Raw genomic sequence first — 19,647 nt, 5'->3', positions numbered from 1 at the left:
GTTGCACACCATTCATTTCAAGGCAAAGGAAATGCAAAGCATATCGTATGTGTAGGGAGAGGGGGTTGCTGTGAGTAACCAATTATGCATTGTTTGCAGGCTTTAAACAATAACAGCAAAGAGCATCCATATTTGCAGGGCTGATTTCCATTCCAGACATGGGATGAATAAGCAAACACTGACAATTTCTGCTTCCATTTCCAACATCCCTATTTCAGACCAGAGGTGGGAGTTCAATTCTGAAAACTCCTCCAAAAAATATCCCTGCAAATAGAATACCAGCACAACAGAGAGAAATAAAACATCCCATACCTTTGCTACTATGTTGTGTTTGCAGGGAACTTTAAAGGAAGAGGAGCATTAAAATTGTGACACCCCTCAACTACAGTCTCAGATAGTACTGCCCATCCAACTGCCTCCTCATTTTTGTTGCAATGTGTGCAGACCAGGCCAAAGCCATTTGTGTTTCATATGGAAACTGCTGTGAAGCATCTCCTGTGAAGCATCTCCAATTAAATGGACAGGTTGCAGGTGATGTGAAGGACCTCTGCTGCAGGACCATGGATAGCTGCTGACAGTCTGGGTAGACAATGCTGAACTAGGTGGACTCGGCAAAAGTCTGCTTACTGTATTTTTCGCTCTATAAGACACACCAGACCACAAGACGCACCTAGTTTTTGGAGGAGGAAAACAAGAAAAAAAACATTCTGAATCTCAGAAGCCAGAACAGCAAGAGGGATCGCTGCGCAGTGAAAGCAGCAATCCCTCTTGCTGTTCTGGCTTCTGTGATAGCTGCGCAGCCTGCATTCACTCCATAAGACACACACACATTTCCCCTTACTTTTTAGGAGGGAAAAAGTGAATCTTATAGAGCAAAAAATACGGTAATCTGTTCCTAAATGGTGTACACAGCACATGCCTCTCTGAAACCTCTCCCTTTTCTGCAGTTGCTTGTCCTCCCTATGAGAGAGAACCCAGAAGCCTTAAAAGCCAGGCACATCATTTTTCTGCCCCACAATGCACTGCAGACTTAGTATCTACGCTAGTAAACATGAGGAACACGTAATCTGAAGGACTGAATATTTTTGCCTCCCACCATGATTGACATCTTCATCAGCACCTAGCATTCTACAAGCATTTTTACACCTGAGTTCAACTGGGGGGGGTGTGGTTTTGTTGATTTGGTAATGTGCCTGTAAAATCAATGCGGGTAAAAAAATCCCATTTACATCATAACTATCTCTCATTCTCTTTTCTACATCCGCATTAGCTATGATCAGAAATTAGCATAAATAGTGAAAGACAGCTTCAGAGGCAATTTAAGCCTCGCGTATGAAAACTGCAAAAAGAAATATCCTCTTCTGCTACGGAAATGGAAGAGGCAAATGACCAAACAACAAAAGCAAGACTTTATCCATCCCTTGGCAGTGGAACTGCATGAAGCAGTTCCTAGCTTGGCGAAAACCACAGTGGCTTCATGGGTGAAATCCATAAAGGCCCAGCACGCTAAATACGATCCTTACAAAGTGACAATGTGGGTGAGCATGAAAAAATGGAGCCCTATGCAGGACACTCAGTAAGAAGGGTAGTTAAGTGGCATCCAATATCTATAATACATTGATTCCCAAACTCACCCCCGCCCCTGCCAGACCGCTTGAAAATTGCTAAGGGTCTTGATGGACCACTTAGCTCCCTGCACCCTGCTGTAGCAACTGTAATCCTCTGTGCAAGATGCATTATGATTTCTAATTGTATTTGTATTGCTTCTTTTATTTCTGGTGCATTGTGTTTTGTAGTGCTCCACAAAATTCAGACTGCACTACAACAGAATACAATGCTAAAAATAAGAGAGGCCATTAAAATGAGGTACAAATCATCAATATGAATACTGAATGCGATGGATGTGCTGTTTCCCGTTTCCAACTGCGAATTCACAGAAACACCACCGGCCACCATTTGGGAACCCCTGCTATAATGGTCTAAAATGTGAGCTGGGCTTTGGGAATGTGGGTTCGGTTCCATTTGAGAGCTTGGCAAGTCATTCCCATCTTTGGGAGGTTCAGGAAACAGTAAGAGTAAGAGAGAAAGATGTCAATGTATTTATTACTTGTGCAAATATTTAGTACAGGCAGCGACATCCGATATGTGCGCAACTGTGCACACACACATCTCGCCAAACCTGGAAATAACTCAAAAATGTCATAAAAAGGGTTGGGGCAGGGGCATAACAGGTGTTTGCAGGCTTTTTCAATGGCGTTTCAAATATACACATTTTCACTTAAACGTATGGTGCCTCGGAATGTAGCCCCTGCATAAATGGGGAGTTGTCTATACTGATAGATCAATCATGGGTTCGTTTTAGTGATGTGCTGTAAAAATGTTGTGTCCAGCATCATAAGACCAGAGGCTGAAGACCCATCAAGCCCAGCATCTTGTCCTCACAGTGGCCTCTGACAAGCCTGCAAGCAAGATCTGAGTGCGCGAGCATTCTCCCTTCCCATGGCTCCCAGCGACTGGCCTTGGCCCTTGAAAATTTGTCCTCCAGAGGAAGAACTGGAACCAAAGGGCGGAAGTTGCAGGGAAGCAGATTTCACCTTAGCACCAGGAGAAACTTCCTAACACTAAGTGCTTCTCAAAAGCAGATAAGGATGTCTTGAGCTCTCCTATGCTGGAGGCACTTAAAGCAGAAGTTGGACATCTGTCAGGGATGCTGTAGTTGCAGCCTGGACTGTGCACCTAGCCTTGATTATAGCAGATGGCCTCCAAGATCCCTTTTAACTCTATGATTCTATTCCTCCAGTTCTTTTGAAAAACCTGCCAAATGTTTATAAACCAACATTTTATATGGAAATTGCTTGGAATGCATGCAAGGTTTCAATATTTTCTGTTTTTATGGAGGGAGGGAGGGAGGGAGGGAAGAAAGAGAGAACGAGTGAAATTTTGTGCAAACTCAATTGTCTCCTTTACATTCACCCCCTGGCTCACACCACAGAGCTCAGAAACAGCCAGAGGTCCTTCACCGGCTGCTTCAATGACATTGGAAACGGTCTCACTTGTACAAATTAGAATTGCCTTATTCCAAATCCAGCTTGCCTCCCCCATTTATTTCTATTTTTCAATGACATGAAACATTTGTTTCATAAATATCTTTAAGAGGCTTAAAAATAAGCCCTCTCCAGTGCTACAAGCCCCCATGTTATTACAGTCTAGCGAAACTATCTGCAGCATCAGCCTCTGGTTGGGCTCCAGCGCTTGGACAAAAATTGGTATTAAATAATTGAATGCAGAGTTAAAAGGAATTGGAATCCTGCCCAGACCTTCATAAAGGAATGAAGGCTCTGCCCATGGGTTTGCTTCTCCCTTGGTTCCATGGCACAAGGAGGCAATCAATCAATCAATCATTTGTGGAGGAGGAGACTCTTGAGAGTCCCATGGACTGCAAGAAGATCAAACCTATCCTTTCTTAAGGAAATCAGCCCTGAGTGCTCACTGGAAGGACAGATCCTGAAGCTGAGACTCCAATACTTTGGCCACCTCATGAGAAGAGAGGACTCCCTGGAAAAGACCCTGATGTTGGGAAAGATGGAGGGCACAAGGAGAAGGGGACGACAGAGGACGAGATGGTTGGACAGTGTTCTCGAAGCTACCAGCATGAGTTTGACCAAACTGCGGGAGGCAGTGGAAGACAGGAGTGCCTGGCGTGCACTGGTTCATGGGTCACGAAGAGTCGGACACAACTAAATGACTAAACAACAGACCACTCCTATTCATGGATCTCGAAACACTTTACAAGCATCTTTAAGCAAATCATTTGGACATCACCCTATCCAGGGAGTGCACTAGCCCTACAGAAATTCAGGCTGCAATCCTATACAAACACTTACCTAGGTGTAAGTATCATTGAACTCTGAGCAGACATGTAGAGCTCAAATCCCCACTCAGCCATGAACTTCACTGCATCCTTAGCATACTTTGCAAGTGTCCTGGAAAAACTGGGGCATCCCAGTTTTTTATCATGAGAGAACGGCAGCCATTTTGGCTGCCATGATCCTGCACGATTTCCCTTGGGAAAATGCATTTTCTGGGGCCACAATCTTGTGTGGCACCCCAAAACACGCATTGGGTGTTTTGGGTGTGCCTAAAAAAACCCACTTTTTTTAGTGGTGGGGAAGCTGCAGCACAAAATTGCATGAGATCATGGCAACCCAAATGGCAACTGTGGTCTTGTGATAAAAAATGGGAAGATGGTGTGGGGTCTCAGGAAAAGCCATAGAGGCATGTTCTTGTCCTGTTTTTTGGTTAGCTCAGGCATGGGCAAACTCAGCCCTCCAGATGTTTTGGGACTACAACTCCCATCATCCCTGACCACTGGTCCTGTTAGCTAGGGATGATGGGAGATGTAGTCCCAAAACATCTGGAGGGACGAGTTTGCCTGGGTTAGCCTAACTGATGCCATTTTGCTTCTGTAAAAAAAACTGCCGGCTTTTGAATTTAGTAGGGTGAGCCACAAATATGTGAAGACCAGATAACGTTGCTAGGTGATTTTCAGGAAAACCTCCCTCTGCCAGGCAGCTCTCCCCTTCAAGGTCTCCAGGCAGGGTGTCCTATTTCAACCAGCGCAAGGAACCTCAATTAGGGGGAAAGGGAGAGAGGATGCCTATAAAAAGCATGAACAAAGGCTATTTGGGGTGGCTTCACCATCACACTGGTGAGTGTGGCTCATCCGCTCTGTTTTACTCAGCTGAATAAACGAGTGGTTATGGGAATCTCCTCTGTCTATGGCGTTTATTGGCCTTTCAGTGACCAAGGCAGCTTGGGCCTGATTAACGGACCCCAACATCGGTATCTGGGAAGATGGCGTCCTGGATTTGGGCTTCAAAGTGTTGGAAGGTGTGCATTAGGCCAGACATCATTACTCAGTCTAACCTACATCACCAGACTGCTGCAAGGATAAAACAGGGGGAAGGAGAACCATGTAAATAGACTGAGCAACTTGGAGGGAATGTGGGGTATATAGCACATCATCATCATCTCTGGGCTCTCAAGGTCTTCAGCTGAATATGTACACAAAGGCACTCATAGAGACATAGCTGCCTATCACCTTAATTTCACAGTTGCATTTCCTGTGCTACATAGCAGGCCTATTCTTCCCGGTCTTATTGTATTCCAGTCTTCTGTCAGTACAGTATTACTACATTCCTTTGCAAAAAGAAAGATATTCCCTGCCCTACCTGGGCTGCTGTGATTTTTTAAAAGAGCTCAAAACAGGGAGCACAAGGTCTCTCTTTCCACAGAAATACAGTCACCAATAACAGCCACAGAGAAGAGAATAGCACTGCAGGAAAACGCTTAATTCACCCTTCCCCCAGCCTGGTGTCCTCTGCCTGTTTTGGAGTAAAATTCACATCACCCCCAGTCATTGGCCTTGCTGGATGGGGATGATGGGAGTTGTAGTTCAAAACACCTGGAGGGCACCAGGTTGGGGAAGGCCAGCTTAATCCAACACAACTGGGGTCTCAACATGTTTTGACAAAATGCCTTCCTTACACGCAATATTCTTGAATGCTTTCATCGCTTGCTTCAGAAGGTGCTGCTACCGCCACCCTAATTCCTGCAACTGCCCCTGCTGTGCTGAATGAAACTATTTCCTGGGCCTGTCCAAATATCTCTTTTGTGCTTTGGTCTCCATTAACAAACACCGCCAGCAACTTTAGCAGTGGCTTCAGACAAGCTATGACATGCTTAGCAATACAGTTCAGAACTAGTTGTCATACTGTGTGCACACATTACACCTTGAAAGTAAATTTGAAGCACATTTCCCCCTTCAAAAAATTCAGGGACCTGCATTTGTTGCTGGGAACTGTAGCTTCGTGAGGGGCAAACTACACTGCTCAGAATTCTTGGGGAGTGGGTAAAATGTGCTTCGAATGTGTCATTTTACATCTAGTTGGATTTTCTGTAATTCAGAATATATATATCTATAGCAAGAGAAGGAGTTTTAGGATAGTTGTACAGTACCTTGGTTTCCCTGAGTCATAGAGTCGTAGATGAGTTTGCAGGACTTCAGTAGGATGCTAATCTTTTTCTCTGGAGAGTAGGCCTTGTGCATGGTTGTGAATTTGTGCAGGATTTTCTCCAGCAATGCGGATTCAGGCACACTGGTGGTGACTCCCAAGTCAGTGGTCGTTGTGTTTTGTATGACTTGCTGGTTTTCTTTCAAGAGCTTGAAGGATCCATCTTTGCTGTGGATTTCCCTAAGATAGGTATTGATGGCGTCTTTTAAAGGCTTCAAGACGCACTTGTGCAAAGCTGACTCGACAATCACCTCTGGAGTTGAGAAGTAGAGTGGGGAAACATAAGATAGAAACGGAATATGTGAGAAATCAGCATCTTAAAGCCAGCCTGGATAGACATTCATGCAACTTACCCTCAGTATGTATTTTGTTCTACCTGTCCATACTACCAAAAGGTATGAAAATATTGACAAAAATATTTAACCTTAGTAGTTCTTAATCACTTTTCCCCTGCCTCTGTGCATATTAATGAAAATTCCTTCTGGAATTTATAGTCAAATTTGAGAGATTTAGTTTTGGTGACGGCAATCTCTGGAGCCTAGAAACTGTTAAAATAAAATTAGCACATTGTAACTATTGTTGTTGTTGTTGTCTAAAATGCTTCCTTACTTAAGAATATGACCATCCTTTTGCCCTGGAAATTTGGAAGCTCTGGTCTTGACCCTCATAAGCCTCAATACACTTGCTGCTTAGAGCACCATTTATTGGAAAGGCAGCATACATCTTTAACAAATAAAACAAACAAATGTGGTTTTGGGGCCTAGTCTAGCCAGTTCATAGAGATCTCTGACTAGGCCTAACATAATGGAAGAAACTGCTATTTTTTAACTGTAAGTTTTTATATTGTTGTTTTTTAATTGTAGCCCACCCTGGGGCCTTAGGGTGAAGGGTAGGCAATAAATTAAATAATTATAATAATGTCTCTTGGTTTTGACCCAACAAACTGCTGCCATTTTGAACAGCATCCAAATGGAATCTGGCCCCCAGACTGGTAACATGGAAGCGGACTTTTTCACTGGTGGCACCTGTGTTGTGGAATGCTTTTCCTGCAGAAAAACGAGAGGCTTTCTTCGTATTGGCATTCCGTTGATCCTTGAAAACACACCTGTTTAGGCAAACGTTCACCCGAATTTCTTGATCCAACTGTTTTAATTGCTTTTTAAACTGTGTAATTGTTATGCTTTTTGATGGGTTTGTTTTATTGTATATTTTAAATATGGTTATTTTAATGTTTTGATGGAATTGTTTTACTGTGTATTTTAATTATGTAAGAATTTTATAATTGATTATATGTTTGTAAATCACTTAGAAGCCAATATGGCATGCAAACAACAACAGGAAAAGGAACAGGAAAAATCCATGAATGTCTTCAACAAGTTTTACCCATAACGTATGACCAAAGGCAAAGATGAATCTAGCAAAGTGAACTGCTGGGAAATGGGAAGGAAGAGGAGAAGGAGGAACTAGGTTGTTGAGGAATGAATTTCTGTTATCTGGATGAAATATGTCCAAAGCATGGATAAAGGATATTTAGCAATAGGTGCTGAGGGGAGAATGGATTTTGGAAATGTTAAGGAAGAAAAATCACACCGTGGAACTGGGTCTGGATGTGAAGGGGAAAGTGAGGCAGAAGATAATCCCAATTTGGCATGCTCAGGATAAAAGAAAAGGAATTTCTCAATGTGAGTTTAAATAAAATGACAGGCACAATTTCACTGTGTTCAGCTGGAAAGGGGAGAGGACACCCAGGAAGAAGTGTTGACAATGTGTAGAAAGATGGCCTACCAGGGTTGGTGTAAGTTGCAGCAAATTTTTGAAAAATTTCATTTCCGTATAAGGCTAGATGGTGGTTGTTTTGACTTCTACAGCTCTGCTGAATGCAAATCTCTGCAATGCTGGAACTGATTACATCCAGCAGCATGAAACTGCATATTCTTTAGTTCGGGTCACTCTTGTTCATAGCCTTCCGAGGCTATTGCCCAACTCTTGCTTAACATCCAGCAAGTGAACAAAAACACCCAAAGAAACGTCTTTCCATCGAACTTGCAAAAGCACAGCAAATTGCATCACGCCTGTGCTGTTGTCACCTCTGCAGGGCCTATAATCCAAGCACACTCAACTCTGTGTTGGATTCTGGCCAGGGTATCTGCAATAGCTGGAAGAACAGGACCACAGGAGTAAACACTGAAACACATGAAATACACCTAGAATCATAGATTTGGAAGGGACCACGAGGGTCATCTAGTCCAACCCCCTGCAATGCAGGAATCTTTTTGCCCGAAGTGGGACTCGAACCCATGACCCTTATATTAAGAGTCTCGCTTTACTGACTGAGCTATTCTGCAGAAGAGCTCTTATATGAGGGGCGTGAATTAAGTTTCTCCTTCCACCAGAGATCCAACTTAACCTGTTGACTCTAAGGCTGGGCTATGAGCACAGAACATACCCATGGCCAAATTTCATCTGGCCTGCAGCATCGGTCCACTCTGGTGCCTTTGCCCGTTCAGTCTGACTAAAGCAAAAGGGGATAGAGCAATCCTTGACTCTGCCACGACCCAGCTTGATTTCTTTGCTGAATATGTAGAAAGGAGCTTCACACACGTGCAGCACGGAAATGTCACAGGTGATGGTGAAGGTGCCCTCCAGATGTTTTGGATGGCAGTGCTAGCTGGGGATGATGGGAGTTATAGTCTAAAGCAGCTGGAAGGTACCAGGTTGAGGAAGGCTGGGATAGAGTTTCTAGTGTTATGATGCAATGGATGGTGTTTTAAGCACTGAAGCTTGTTCTATGGCCTGGGGATAAGTGATAAAACGGGATAGCCTCAAGCATTCCAGTCTGAATGTAGGAAAGAAGGGTGGGTTACAAACATAATCACTAAATAAAAAGCCTGAGAGGTCTGTCAGTGCTTTGGTAACCTGCTCTTTGGCGGTGTTTCTGCATCTAGACTCCATTACATTTTAAAAATGTAATAGACATGAAAAAATAGTAAATAACCCTGTAAATAACCATAGATGTCTGTATGTCAGCCAATGGCTGACAAATACAACTATTTTATTGTGCCAGTTCTCCTGATAATGTGTTATTTTGATGCATCATGTTTTCACCTTGATTTGCCTCTTGAGGAAGCCATGCACTCAAAAGAAGAATAGAAAACGGAAGCTCTTACCTAGTTGCTCATCCGTGTGAACAGCCTGGTCCATAAAGGTTTTTATCTCCCTGCTTTGTACTAAGTAGCTCTTCAGCTGGGTCATCATTAAGCGGATCTCTTGCAGCATCTCAGTGCTGGAGCTCTGCCTCGCCATCATCTCCAGGCTGTATACTTTATAGTCCTGCACCAAGCGGCCAAAGTAAGAGTCTTTGTCCTGGGCCAGCTCCACAATCTTCTTCTGGAGCTTTCGGTCAGCGGACAGGAAAGCAGTGAAGACATTGCTCAGGCTGACCATGGACAGGCGGTTCTTGGCCCTGCCTAATATCATGGAGCGGGTCTTCTTCACCGACGGGCTGGTCACCAGCTCTAGCTCATCCTCAGTGCTGCTGGTGGAATAGGAGTCTGGCTCAGAGGCTGGTGTCTGAGCCCCCACGTTGCTTACTGGGCTGTCCAGTGAGTCATGAGAACTTTCAAGATCTGAGAAGCTAAGAGGCTGACGGGCAAATTTTGATTCCCTTTTTGCATTGGAGCAACTTTTTTTTACTGGCTTTCCCTTTCCTTTTGGAACCGGCAATTCTGACTCTTCAGCACATACTGGTTTTGAATGGCAAGAGCTGGCGGATGACTCCTGTCGTGAGATCCTTTTCCTTCTTGGGGGTGGGATAGGAGGCCCTGCCGACTTCTCTGGGGGCTTCTTTTGCAGCTCAGCCACCAGCTGGTTCTTGGCCTCGCTGTTGGGCTCCCCCCCTTGACACGATGCTGGATCTTTCTCCGAAACCTCTTCAAACACCTCTGGAGGCTCAACAGCACATGAAATGCAACCTTCATTCCCATTGCTCCGTTTCCCCACCAGTTCTCCACCTGCTGCTGGACATTTCTCAGATTTTCCAAAGCAGCCCTTTCCAGAATATCTCTCGGATATGCACCTCCTTGGCGGAATGGAAGGAGGGATGCATCTCTTTGTGGTAAAAGAATCACTGAGAGACAAAGACGGCCGCCCATCATCTTCTTTGCTTTGGCTAACTTCAGTTTTCATTTCCTTTTTGTTTTTCTCCAGATCCCGAAGCTCTTCAGAAGTGGTCATGGGAGACTTTTCAGGCTGCTTCACAGCATGAAGAGGAGGTGGTGGTGGCGGGCGGCGGATGGGAGACCTCTTTGGAGGCCTTGTCACGGTGTCGCTAGTAAAAGAAGGATCTTTCCTGCAAGTCTCTAGAGAAGGAGGAGGAGGAGGAAGAGGAACATCCGGGGGAAACTGGTTGCTTCTCTCCTCTATAAAAATAGGATTTACAAACCACAGCCTGTCATTTCCTATTGACAGCTCAATTTCACATGAACAATTGTCCGTGCTGCTTGCAAAACACTGGGTAGTTTCCCCCTCCTTTTTCACTTGAGCTGTGGCAAAAGCAAGACCTTTCACAGAGTGAGGGAACTGCCCTCCCCGCCTTTGATTTAAAGCGGAGTCCCAGAAACCTGCAAAAACAAACCAACCAAGAACCATGAGAATTAAAAGAAAATAATCAAGTGCAGGGCAGGAAGAGACTGAAGTCCTTTAACTGAATTGTATTGCATAATGTTTATTGAACACATGCATTATTCTGTATTGGATAGACAGTGCTGCCTTTAAAAAGGTCAAACCAAGCAGAATCCTCATATACAATCAATAGTATTACCTGAAAATGGCTGTTTCGCCAAAAGTGCTGTTTACTGCAAACATTACCCGGGGGTAGGGGTGGCAAATAGCAGCAAGGAATAGGGTGGAATTTCCCCCCAAGCAGAAAACCCAGTGCAGACTGAGAACATGGTTGAGGTCCGAGGCCCAAACCAGATCTTATTCCACAATAAAAGCAGCTACGTTAAACATGCTTGCTTAGACATGTGTCTAATGTTGTGTGTAGTTTGGGTCAGAGTGGGGTAAGAATGAGCTCGAAGGGTAGCTTCTGCTGTACACAAGAGCTGGAGGGTTTGTCATGTAAAACCACAGCCACATACATGCACACACAGACACACACACAGTAACATAGTGTGTTTGTGTACCACCTAAAGAAATATAGCCATTGATCAACCAAGTTACCTTTTGTAAAACAGTAACCCCTGTGTTATCGAAGGGAAAGCGCCACTTTTTCCAAAGTACAAAATACTATGCTTTGAGTGTTGATGAAAAGTAACATTTAGATGTCACCTTGAATAAGTTTTTTGTCTTCCTCAGTATACTATAACTGAATTGATAGAACATTTAGACTAGAGAAAAATGTGGTTTGACGAAGTATGGAAATTGCATGCTCTACTTTGCATTCTATTTTCAGAGAAAATGTCTTGGATAAGGTTCCCATTTCTTGTATACGGAAACTTTAAAAAGGGAGATGTGTAAAATACTTACTAGATTCAGTCCTGTATCTTGTATAGTATAATAAAGGTAAAGGTAAAGGACCCCTGGACGGTTAAGTCCAGTCAAAGGCGACTATGGGGTTGGCGCTGTGGTCTAAACCACTGAGCCTCTTGGGCTTGCCAATCAGAAGGTTGGTGGTTCGAATCCCCGCAATGGGGTGAGCTCATGTTGCTCTGTCCCGGCTCCTGCCAACCTAGCAATTCGAAAGCACACCAGTGCAAGTAGATAGATAGGTACCACTGCGGTGGGAAGGTAAACGGCGTTTCTGTGCGCTCTGGCTTCTGTCACGGTGTACCGTTGCACCAAAAGCGGTTTAGTCATGCTGGCCACATGACCCGGAAAACTGTCTGCAGACAAACGCTGGCTCCCTCAGCCTGAAAGTGAGATAAGCACCACAACTCCACTGTCACCTTTGACAGGACTTAACCATCCAGGGGTCCTTTACCTTTACCTTTACTGTACAATGGACACTGAAACCATTGACATCTTTTGTTGTGGTGATGTCCAGGAAAGTGATGCTAATTCTATTTGTTAATGAGTTTTATTTACATAGCAGAACCAATCTGTGTTATGCCTTTTACTAATTCTGAATTTCGTTTGTTGATATATATTGATTTATAAATCCATCTTTATGCATACATCACCCAGAGTGGCTCACAACACTGTAAAACAGCAGGTGTATAAATTCTAACATAAAATGGCAATGGTGCTAACAATCTTTTACAAAGCTATGCCATTTAAAACCGTTTACAAACGTCAGTATAAATTGCCACCCTAATGGCAAAACCATCTATACTAAAATAACCAAAATAGAGAACCTTTAACAGAATGTGAGTCAAAAGAGGGTTATTTTTTTTAAAAAAGATTCATTTAAACACTGGCAATGTTGAGGCCACACACACACTTCTGTGACGAGGGAGTTCCAGAATCCGGGGGCATGCCAGAAAAGTCCCTATCTCCTGTGCCAGCCAAATCAACTTGGCATGCCATGAGGATATGAGCAGAGTCTCAGAGGCAGATCTTAATAGGTCTGCATTGGTGTAGGTGGCCATTTGGCTAACATTGTCCGAAACCATTTAAGCCTTTAAAGGTCAAAATCAGTGCTTTGAATTGGGCCCAGAAATGCACCTGCAGCCAGTGAAACTGAAACAGTATTAGTGCATATGTGCTCCAATTGTCATGTGCACTGGCAGATGAGGAACAGCATTCTGTACCAGTAAAGGTTTCCCAGTCTGTCTTCCAAGGCAGCCTCACGTAGAGTGCATTACTGTAGTCTATCCTCAACATGGATTACTGAGCCAAGGTTTGATCTCTCTAAATAGGGTTGTAGCTGGCATACTAATCTTAGCAAATATAGGGCAATTCTAGCCACAGGCTCCCCTCTGTGATTCCACAGATAGGGCCAAGTCCAAGTGGACCCCCAAACCAGAAACCTGGTTCTTGCGGGGAAGTGGAACCCCATCCAAACCCAGCTGTACCCTCTTCTCCAGATAAGCAAATCTCCCTCCCTGCCCTGCTGAATACCTATGTCTGGTCTGGATTAAATTGTTCATTTTTTTAATAGTCTGTAATTTTATATTGCGGCCCCCCACAAAAGATGGACTTTGTTCCGTCTACCAAAGTCTAGGCACAGATTGACAAACAAAAGAAGTCTCAATCCCATCCTGAAGTAGAGATTCAGAAATTATCGTACAAGAGCATTTGCATATAAAGTAGCATTAAACAAATACTGTTGCAGAGATATGATTTGTGCCTAGGGCTGTGTGCATATCTCTCAGAAGTGTCAGAACAAAACGGGGAATTCCTCCTCCTAAAACAGGCATGATTCTGGGGGAAGTGGAAATAAGCATTGTAGATTATGAAATCTTTCCTTTTGGAAAAGAAAACTCTGGTTTGCTACCTGCCATCACCTCCTCTCTGAATTGATTAGGGGTTTTTTTTACTAAGGAGCCTAAGAAGCACAATACAGTGTATAACTTCTATGTGTCCTAGAAATAATTTCAAGTGCTCAAAGGTCATTTTGGATGTTAATTCAGTAACCCTGACAACAATCTTGTAGGGCAGGCCAGTCTCATAGGATGTTGTGGCCAGTCTATCTGCAAAAATGCGGCTCAGATTAAATTAGAACCAAGTATTTCCAGCTGATATCTTATGCTCAACCACATCACACCAATCTTGATCAAAACAAAAGACTAGAATGCATGGGCATGCAATGAAGATGAGCGCAGGGAGATTCTGGGCAGGTAAAAGAAAGTACTTTTTCCACACACACCATATTGAATCTATGGGACTCCCATGGCCACCAACCTGAATGGCTGTAAAAGAGGACTGGACAAATTCATGGAGGATAAGACTATCAGTGGCTACTAGCCGTGATGACTATGATCTGCCTCCCTGGTTGGAGGCATTATGCTTCTACAGAGACAGCCCACTTAAGAGGCAGGGCAAAACACCTGCCTTAGGCAAGGGAAGTATACAAGAGGCAGCACCCTACCAGCCCCATCGCTTCTGCCACCTTACAAAACACTCCTCCCTCTCACCAAGGGCGGAGAAGAGGAGATACAAGGCCCTTGAGCAGGGATGATGAACAGGAATGCCTTGCGGAACACTCCCACCTCTTGCTGAGTTCGGCGAAACAAGGGAGCATTCTGGCATGTGATGGAATTGTGCATAGGACTAGAAGCCTTAGGTGTACATCCAAATAATGAACCCATTATTTAGGGTTTGGGGTAAGAAGTTGCTAGGGGTTTCCAACACAACTTACCTATCTCCAGACTAGAGATGGTTTCTAGATCTGTAACACTATTGGCTTCCAATATTGCTTGTGGCAGCTTTAGCGTGGAGGGAAGCAAATCTCTAGGAAGTGAAAAAGAAATGAATAAATATATTCAAAGCTGCATGTGGCTTGGTAAGGAATAAAAGCTGCTTGGTTAGTTCTGCATTATTTCATTTCTTATTCTAGACAGATGCAATGCTTCGAAATAATTTACAATAATTTCAATGGAAACGCATTTACAATAAGTTTATATTCTGAATCATAGAGTGGGAAGTGGCCCTCAAGCAGGGATGGGGGAGAAAGTCCACCTGTGTCCCAAGGCTCTTCAGCCACAGTTTGACATATAAGCCAGGCCTGGGTTCCTGTTACTGCTCTCCTGGACAAACCATGAGCCACAAACCATAGGGCCTTGCTTACAGCTCATGGTTTGCCCAAGAGAGCTAGACTACAAGTCTAGGTATGGGCGACAAGCTAGGTCAAACTTTGGCTTAGCTCAGTGTGGCACAGCAGCAAAACAACCAGGATGGAGTTAGGGATGTCAGAGAATACCAAGGAAAACAGAAATGGAGCAGAATTTGCTGTTTGCCTATGTGCTCTATGTCCAGAATGGAAATCAACCCAGAGAACATGTAATTGATTACATTCCATGTTTTTTCTTGACATTGAAATGACATAATGACAATGTAACTTTGGTAATTAATTTATGAAAGTTATGTACTTTTACTACAGCCACCAGCAAATCGAATACCATAGTTTTGGGTGGAAGACGAACTACAGCAGAATGGAAACAGCTCTGCATGCGATAAGTACAGGGCAAAGCAGAAAACAATAGCTTCTTTACCTCCTACGAGGAGTGAAACAGCCGCAAGCTCTTCTCTGGGAGCCCACACATTTGCAGTGAGCAATTATTTGGCTTAGAGTGTCCCGCGAATGAGACTCAGATCAAGATAGAACAAGCCATCAGCATATTTCCTGCAGGTCAGTTGGTTGTAAAGTGGCACAGGAGGGTAATCCAACTGAAGCAGGCTCTGATGTGGCCTTTGATGACCTGCATTTCTCTCCTGGGATCCTTCCCACAGGAGAGTTCATAGTACTGGTCCTGTGAGATGGCGAGGGTGGGGTGGAGAGGAAGTCTGGCTCTTTTTATTGCTAACCCAAAGTCAATTATAATTCTTTTAAAAACAGCTTGGAACAGCTGAGTTTCAAATAGCTCGCTTGGCTTGTAGTTTCTCTGCACCGCAGGAAATCATTCTTTCACATGACTGGCACGAGTGCTGAACAAACTGCCTGCCTTGACAGATCCCAGGATGGCTAAGAGATGAACTCATGATGGCCTTTCCTCTCCCCTTCAGCTACTGTCGGCCTTAACTAGGGATGAGGGAGAAACTAAGTCCAATTCTCATTTAAGGGTGAATATTCCTAATTCACGAACTCAAACACAGACGTCTTTTGAAAATTTCACTTCTCCAACTCTTGCAGTGTGGTTCTCCAGCCAAGTAATGTATACAAAAATGCACATCTTAAAGTAAAATGTGCATTAAAATGCCTGTATTGGTGAAAGAAACAATAAAAGGCCCCCATACTGTATTAGGAAAAAAATGCATTGCAAAAATGTTTGAATTAGGCAAGATGGCATACAAAAATGTACACATGGAGAAAAATCCACACTAAAATGCTGCTGAAGTTTCAGGGAGACTTCAAAAAACAACAACTGGCAAACTGGTGTGTAAATGTGGAGAACTGAGCACTGGAAAAATGATAAACTGAGAGAAGTCAAAACTGAAATATTCACCTATCCTTAGTCTTAACATTAACCACACAATCTTTTGTTTAGCAAGTACTCTCATGGGGGCAGATGGGGCTTGTCAGCCTGGGAAGGTAGCCCATCTAGGAGAAGGAAAACTCTGTTCCTAAACCTCCACTGCCCTGTGGGATACTTTCAGGAGAAGGTAAAGCTTAGGAGTAAACCCTACACAATTCCGGGGTGGAGTCCCTAGGGTGGTGCCTTGTACACCTCCTTCCGGCGACTCCTGCAGCCAAGCTGGTGCCAAGCATATGGCTCTGCTTTCCTTTGGATTACATTAATCAGTAAGGCTAAGGAGAAGGTCTTGTCATCTGGGCAGCCCAGGACCTCCATACACCCTACCCAGGCTTTTGTCCCAGGGAGGTCCCTTCAGTGCTGCTAACACAGCAGTTTGACTTCACCCCCAGAGGCACACTCCATTGTCATTTGAGAAAAACAGATAATGACAACAACAACAACTCCCATTGACAGGCAATTTTACTTACCACAGATATTCCCAAGGCTAGCCAGAACACTTGATTTCAGAAGACACTTATTTGAAGGAGTCAATTTTCCCTCACTCCTTCCCCTACCTCCTTTCTTTAGTTCTTTTGAAAATCCATACATAAATTTGGACGTCACTTTTACTGAGTCTGTTAAAAATTCATTTGCCAAACAGCCTCTCCCCCACCAATTGAAAGCATTCCGTATGCCCTTGAATATTTTTAAAATCAGGACCTCCTATACCCCTGCTGGTCATTGAACAATTATACATTGTACATTGTCGAAACTAAGAGGAACTCGTGCCCACACTATGTCTCCCCATTGATGTTTAGTTAGAGACTTGGGAACTGATGTCACTACGCCAGAGTTTTTCCACCCCTTGCAAGCAGCAGCCAACAAAGTTGCATAACGGCAAGGAAACAGAGGGCAATGACATCACACAACTTAGTTGAGATTCCTGCATTGCAGAGGTTTGGACTAGATGTCCCTCAGGGTCCCTTCCAACTCTACAATTCTATGATTTTATGTTATTTAGCATTATGAGGAAGAGTGGCAGCAGCTCTGTGTTCACCAAAACATGCTATCAGCGTGGTGTACAGATATAACCAATAACAACAACATCAAATGAGAAGCTTTTCTTCATAATTTGCCTTCTCACATTCACGTACACAAGGGAGTGAATATGCAGTGACAGTTTTCTGGTTTTGTTCAGTTGCAAACCACATTTATTTGTAAAAGATTTATATGCTAACCTCTCACAATATATCAGGGCAAAACAAAACAAAAAAATTTCCTTCCAGTAGCACCTTAAAGACCAACTAAGTTAGTTCTTGGTATGAGCTTTCGTGTGCATGCACACTTCTTCAGATACACACTGTATCTGAAGAAGTATCTGAAGAAGTGTATCTGAAGAAGTGTGCATGCACACAAAAGCTCATACCAAGAACTAACTTAGTTGGTCTTTAAGGTGCTACTGGAAGGAAAAAAAAATTTTGTTTTGTTTTGACTATGGCAGACCAACACGGCTACCTATCTGTAACTGGAAATATATCAGGGCAGTATGCAACGATATATAGACACACACACCATTAGAAGTACCTCAGCAGAATCATTACATGAATGGCTCCTCAAAAAAGTTTTTAACAACTGCATAGACCTGTTGGGATAAATAAGTCTTCAAGATGTCCCCACAGCCAAAAGCAAGGATGCTTGTTAAGAGATGCAAATGTTACGCAAATGTGCCCTTTTTGATTGCTACCCTTTTTGTCCTGTCTTTTTGGCAATGCGTAAGTAATCACCCAATTTGATGGGCTATATTGTCCTAGAATCTCCCCATTGAACATTCCCATATGTGAACAGAGACACCATAATCGGAAAACATAAATCCAACTTACCTACTGACACAGTAGAATGCAATCAGTTTGAAGATATCTTCAAACACGAGAAAGGACCCTTCCAAATACAGTACTGATTGAGAAACAAGAGAGGGAAAAAACAGGGACTTTTCTGTATAAATCAGGAAGCTGATGAATCTTCAAGGAATGAGCACGTGAACACTTCATATTTGAACTAGGAAGCATTGCAAAACACTCATTCACATGGCAAAATGTTAATCTAAATTTTATACATTTTTATAAGATATGGTACAGCGAAATTAGCAAGGAACAGTGAAGGAACTAAAGATATACAGTTTATTTAAAGAAATATTTCACTCTGGTTCATCTCCTAAACTCAGTTCTGCTTTCCCAGTTGTTCAGAGGCAGCATTTTAAAAACGGTTTCGTATTGTGTCATGACCGTTCCACAGACCTAGTATCACATACAAAAGGTCTTGTGGTAGTAGCTTCCTGCTATGCAATTAATTCTCAAGCCACCTAGCACCAAGAGACCAGCTTTCCACAACATATTTCATGTGCTGTTCATGAATTTCTCTGAAGGGAGATATTGGCGGAGTCGCCAAGCTGCAGGCATAGCATTGCCATCTTTCTATAAGTAAAGGATCAATGCTGAGTACACCTGCATAAGAGGAAGAAATCAGTGGGAGAAGCTTCTCCCCAAAATGCACCTTCATACTGGCAAACAATTTAACCTGTTCACTTCTGCATTTTATATGACTGCTGAATTAAAGAATTAACAGGTGATAAACAGGTGATCAGGTACAGCAACTGAGTCCCTTTCTCAAAGTGGAGGGGCTTGCTGCGGTCTCTCAATCATTTTGGTTGCCCAAGGGCACCAGTTTTCTCTCATAATAAACAAAGCATTATAGTGGTTGCATCCATTGCTCCCCTCTCTCTTTCATTCTCTACCTCTCCTCCTGCCCTCCACTCTCCCTAACACATTACAACTTCCTTGCGAAGGTCAGTTCATTCAAATTTCCTTTCATGAACACAATGTAAGTTTCAAAACAAAAAGTAAAACAGACTGTCTTCACACCAGCTACATGAGAGCCCCGCCAGGGTGTTTTCACACACACAAAGTGGCTTTTGCAATGCAAATGTAAAAATCAGGCACTGGCTAGAATGCAGCTTGGATTTATAAATAGCTCTCTTCCACTTTCCACCTGACATTAAGAACATTTGCAGATGAGCGCAAATAGTACAAGAGGGGCTAGAAAGTGCTTTTAGTTTCATATGTGTAAAAAAAATGCCATCCAAGGCTTTTTTTAAGCCTGAGAAATATTAATGTCCTAGACAATGACTTCAATGGCAAGGTATTATATGTAATAGGAGCAGCAAAATGACCATCTCAAAACCTCAAAACATTATTTATTGATTAACTAACTAACTACAGGAGGGACTTTTTGAGTGTGTGTTTTAAAACTTCTTTCCTGGATATCAGCTTAATTATTAGTAGAAAATGATTAGCATACATAGTTCAGTTTTTGTTTCCTGTTCACCTCACTGATGTGGGGGCGGGGCGGGGGCGGGGTGCAGTTTGCAATTGTCTGCTGGAAAGTATCTAGAAGATATTACTGAT

General features: G+C 43.2%; 1 protein-coding gene across 7 annotated transcripts in view; it reads right to left on the bottom strand.

The window, feature by feature from the left end:
* The window catches only part of RIN3 (Ras and Rab interactor 3), a 72,063-nt gene that overhangs the window by 15,933 nt on the left and 36,483 nt on the right, over positions 1-19,647 (bottom strand). For all 7 annotated transcript variants that reach the window (XR_014547575.1, XR_014547576.1, XR_014547577.1 and 4 more), the window contains 4 exons: positions 18,067-18,139; positions 14,374-14,465; positions 9,242-10,693; positions 6,019-6,327 (listed from right to left, as the gene is read on the bottom strand). Coding sequence is in view for 4 of the 7 variants with exons in the window: in XM_083611794.1 (XP_083467920.1) it covers positions 6,019-6,327; positions 9,242-10,693; positions 14,374-14,465; positions 18,067-18,139 (1,926 nt within the window). In the remaining 3 variants the exon portion in view is untranslated. The remainder of the gene's footprint in view (positions 1-6,018; positions 6,328-9,241; positions 10,694-14,373; positions 14,466-18,066; positions 18,140-19,647) is intronic.

This window comes from Podarcis filfolensis (assembly GCF_964270895.1).
Source record: "Podarcis filfolensis genome assembly, chromosome: 1".
Lineage (NCBI taxonomy): Eukaryota > Metazoa > Chordata > Lepidosauria > Squamata > Lacertidae > Podarcis > Podarcis filfolensis.
The sequence above is the reverse complement of the archived record's forward strand: the minus strand, read 5'-3'. Positions and strand labels throughout refer to the sequence as shown.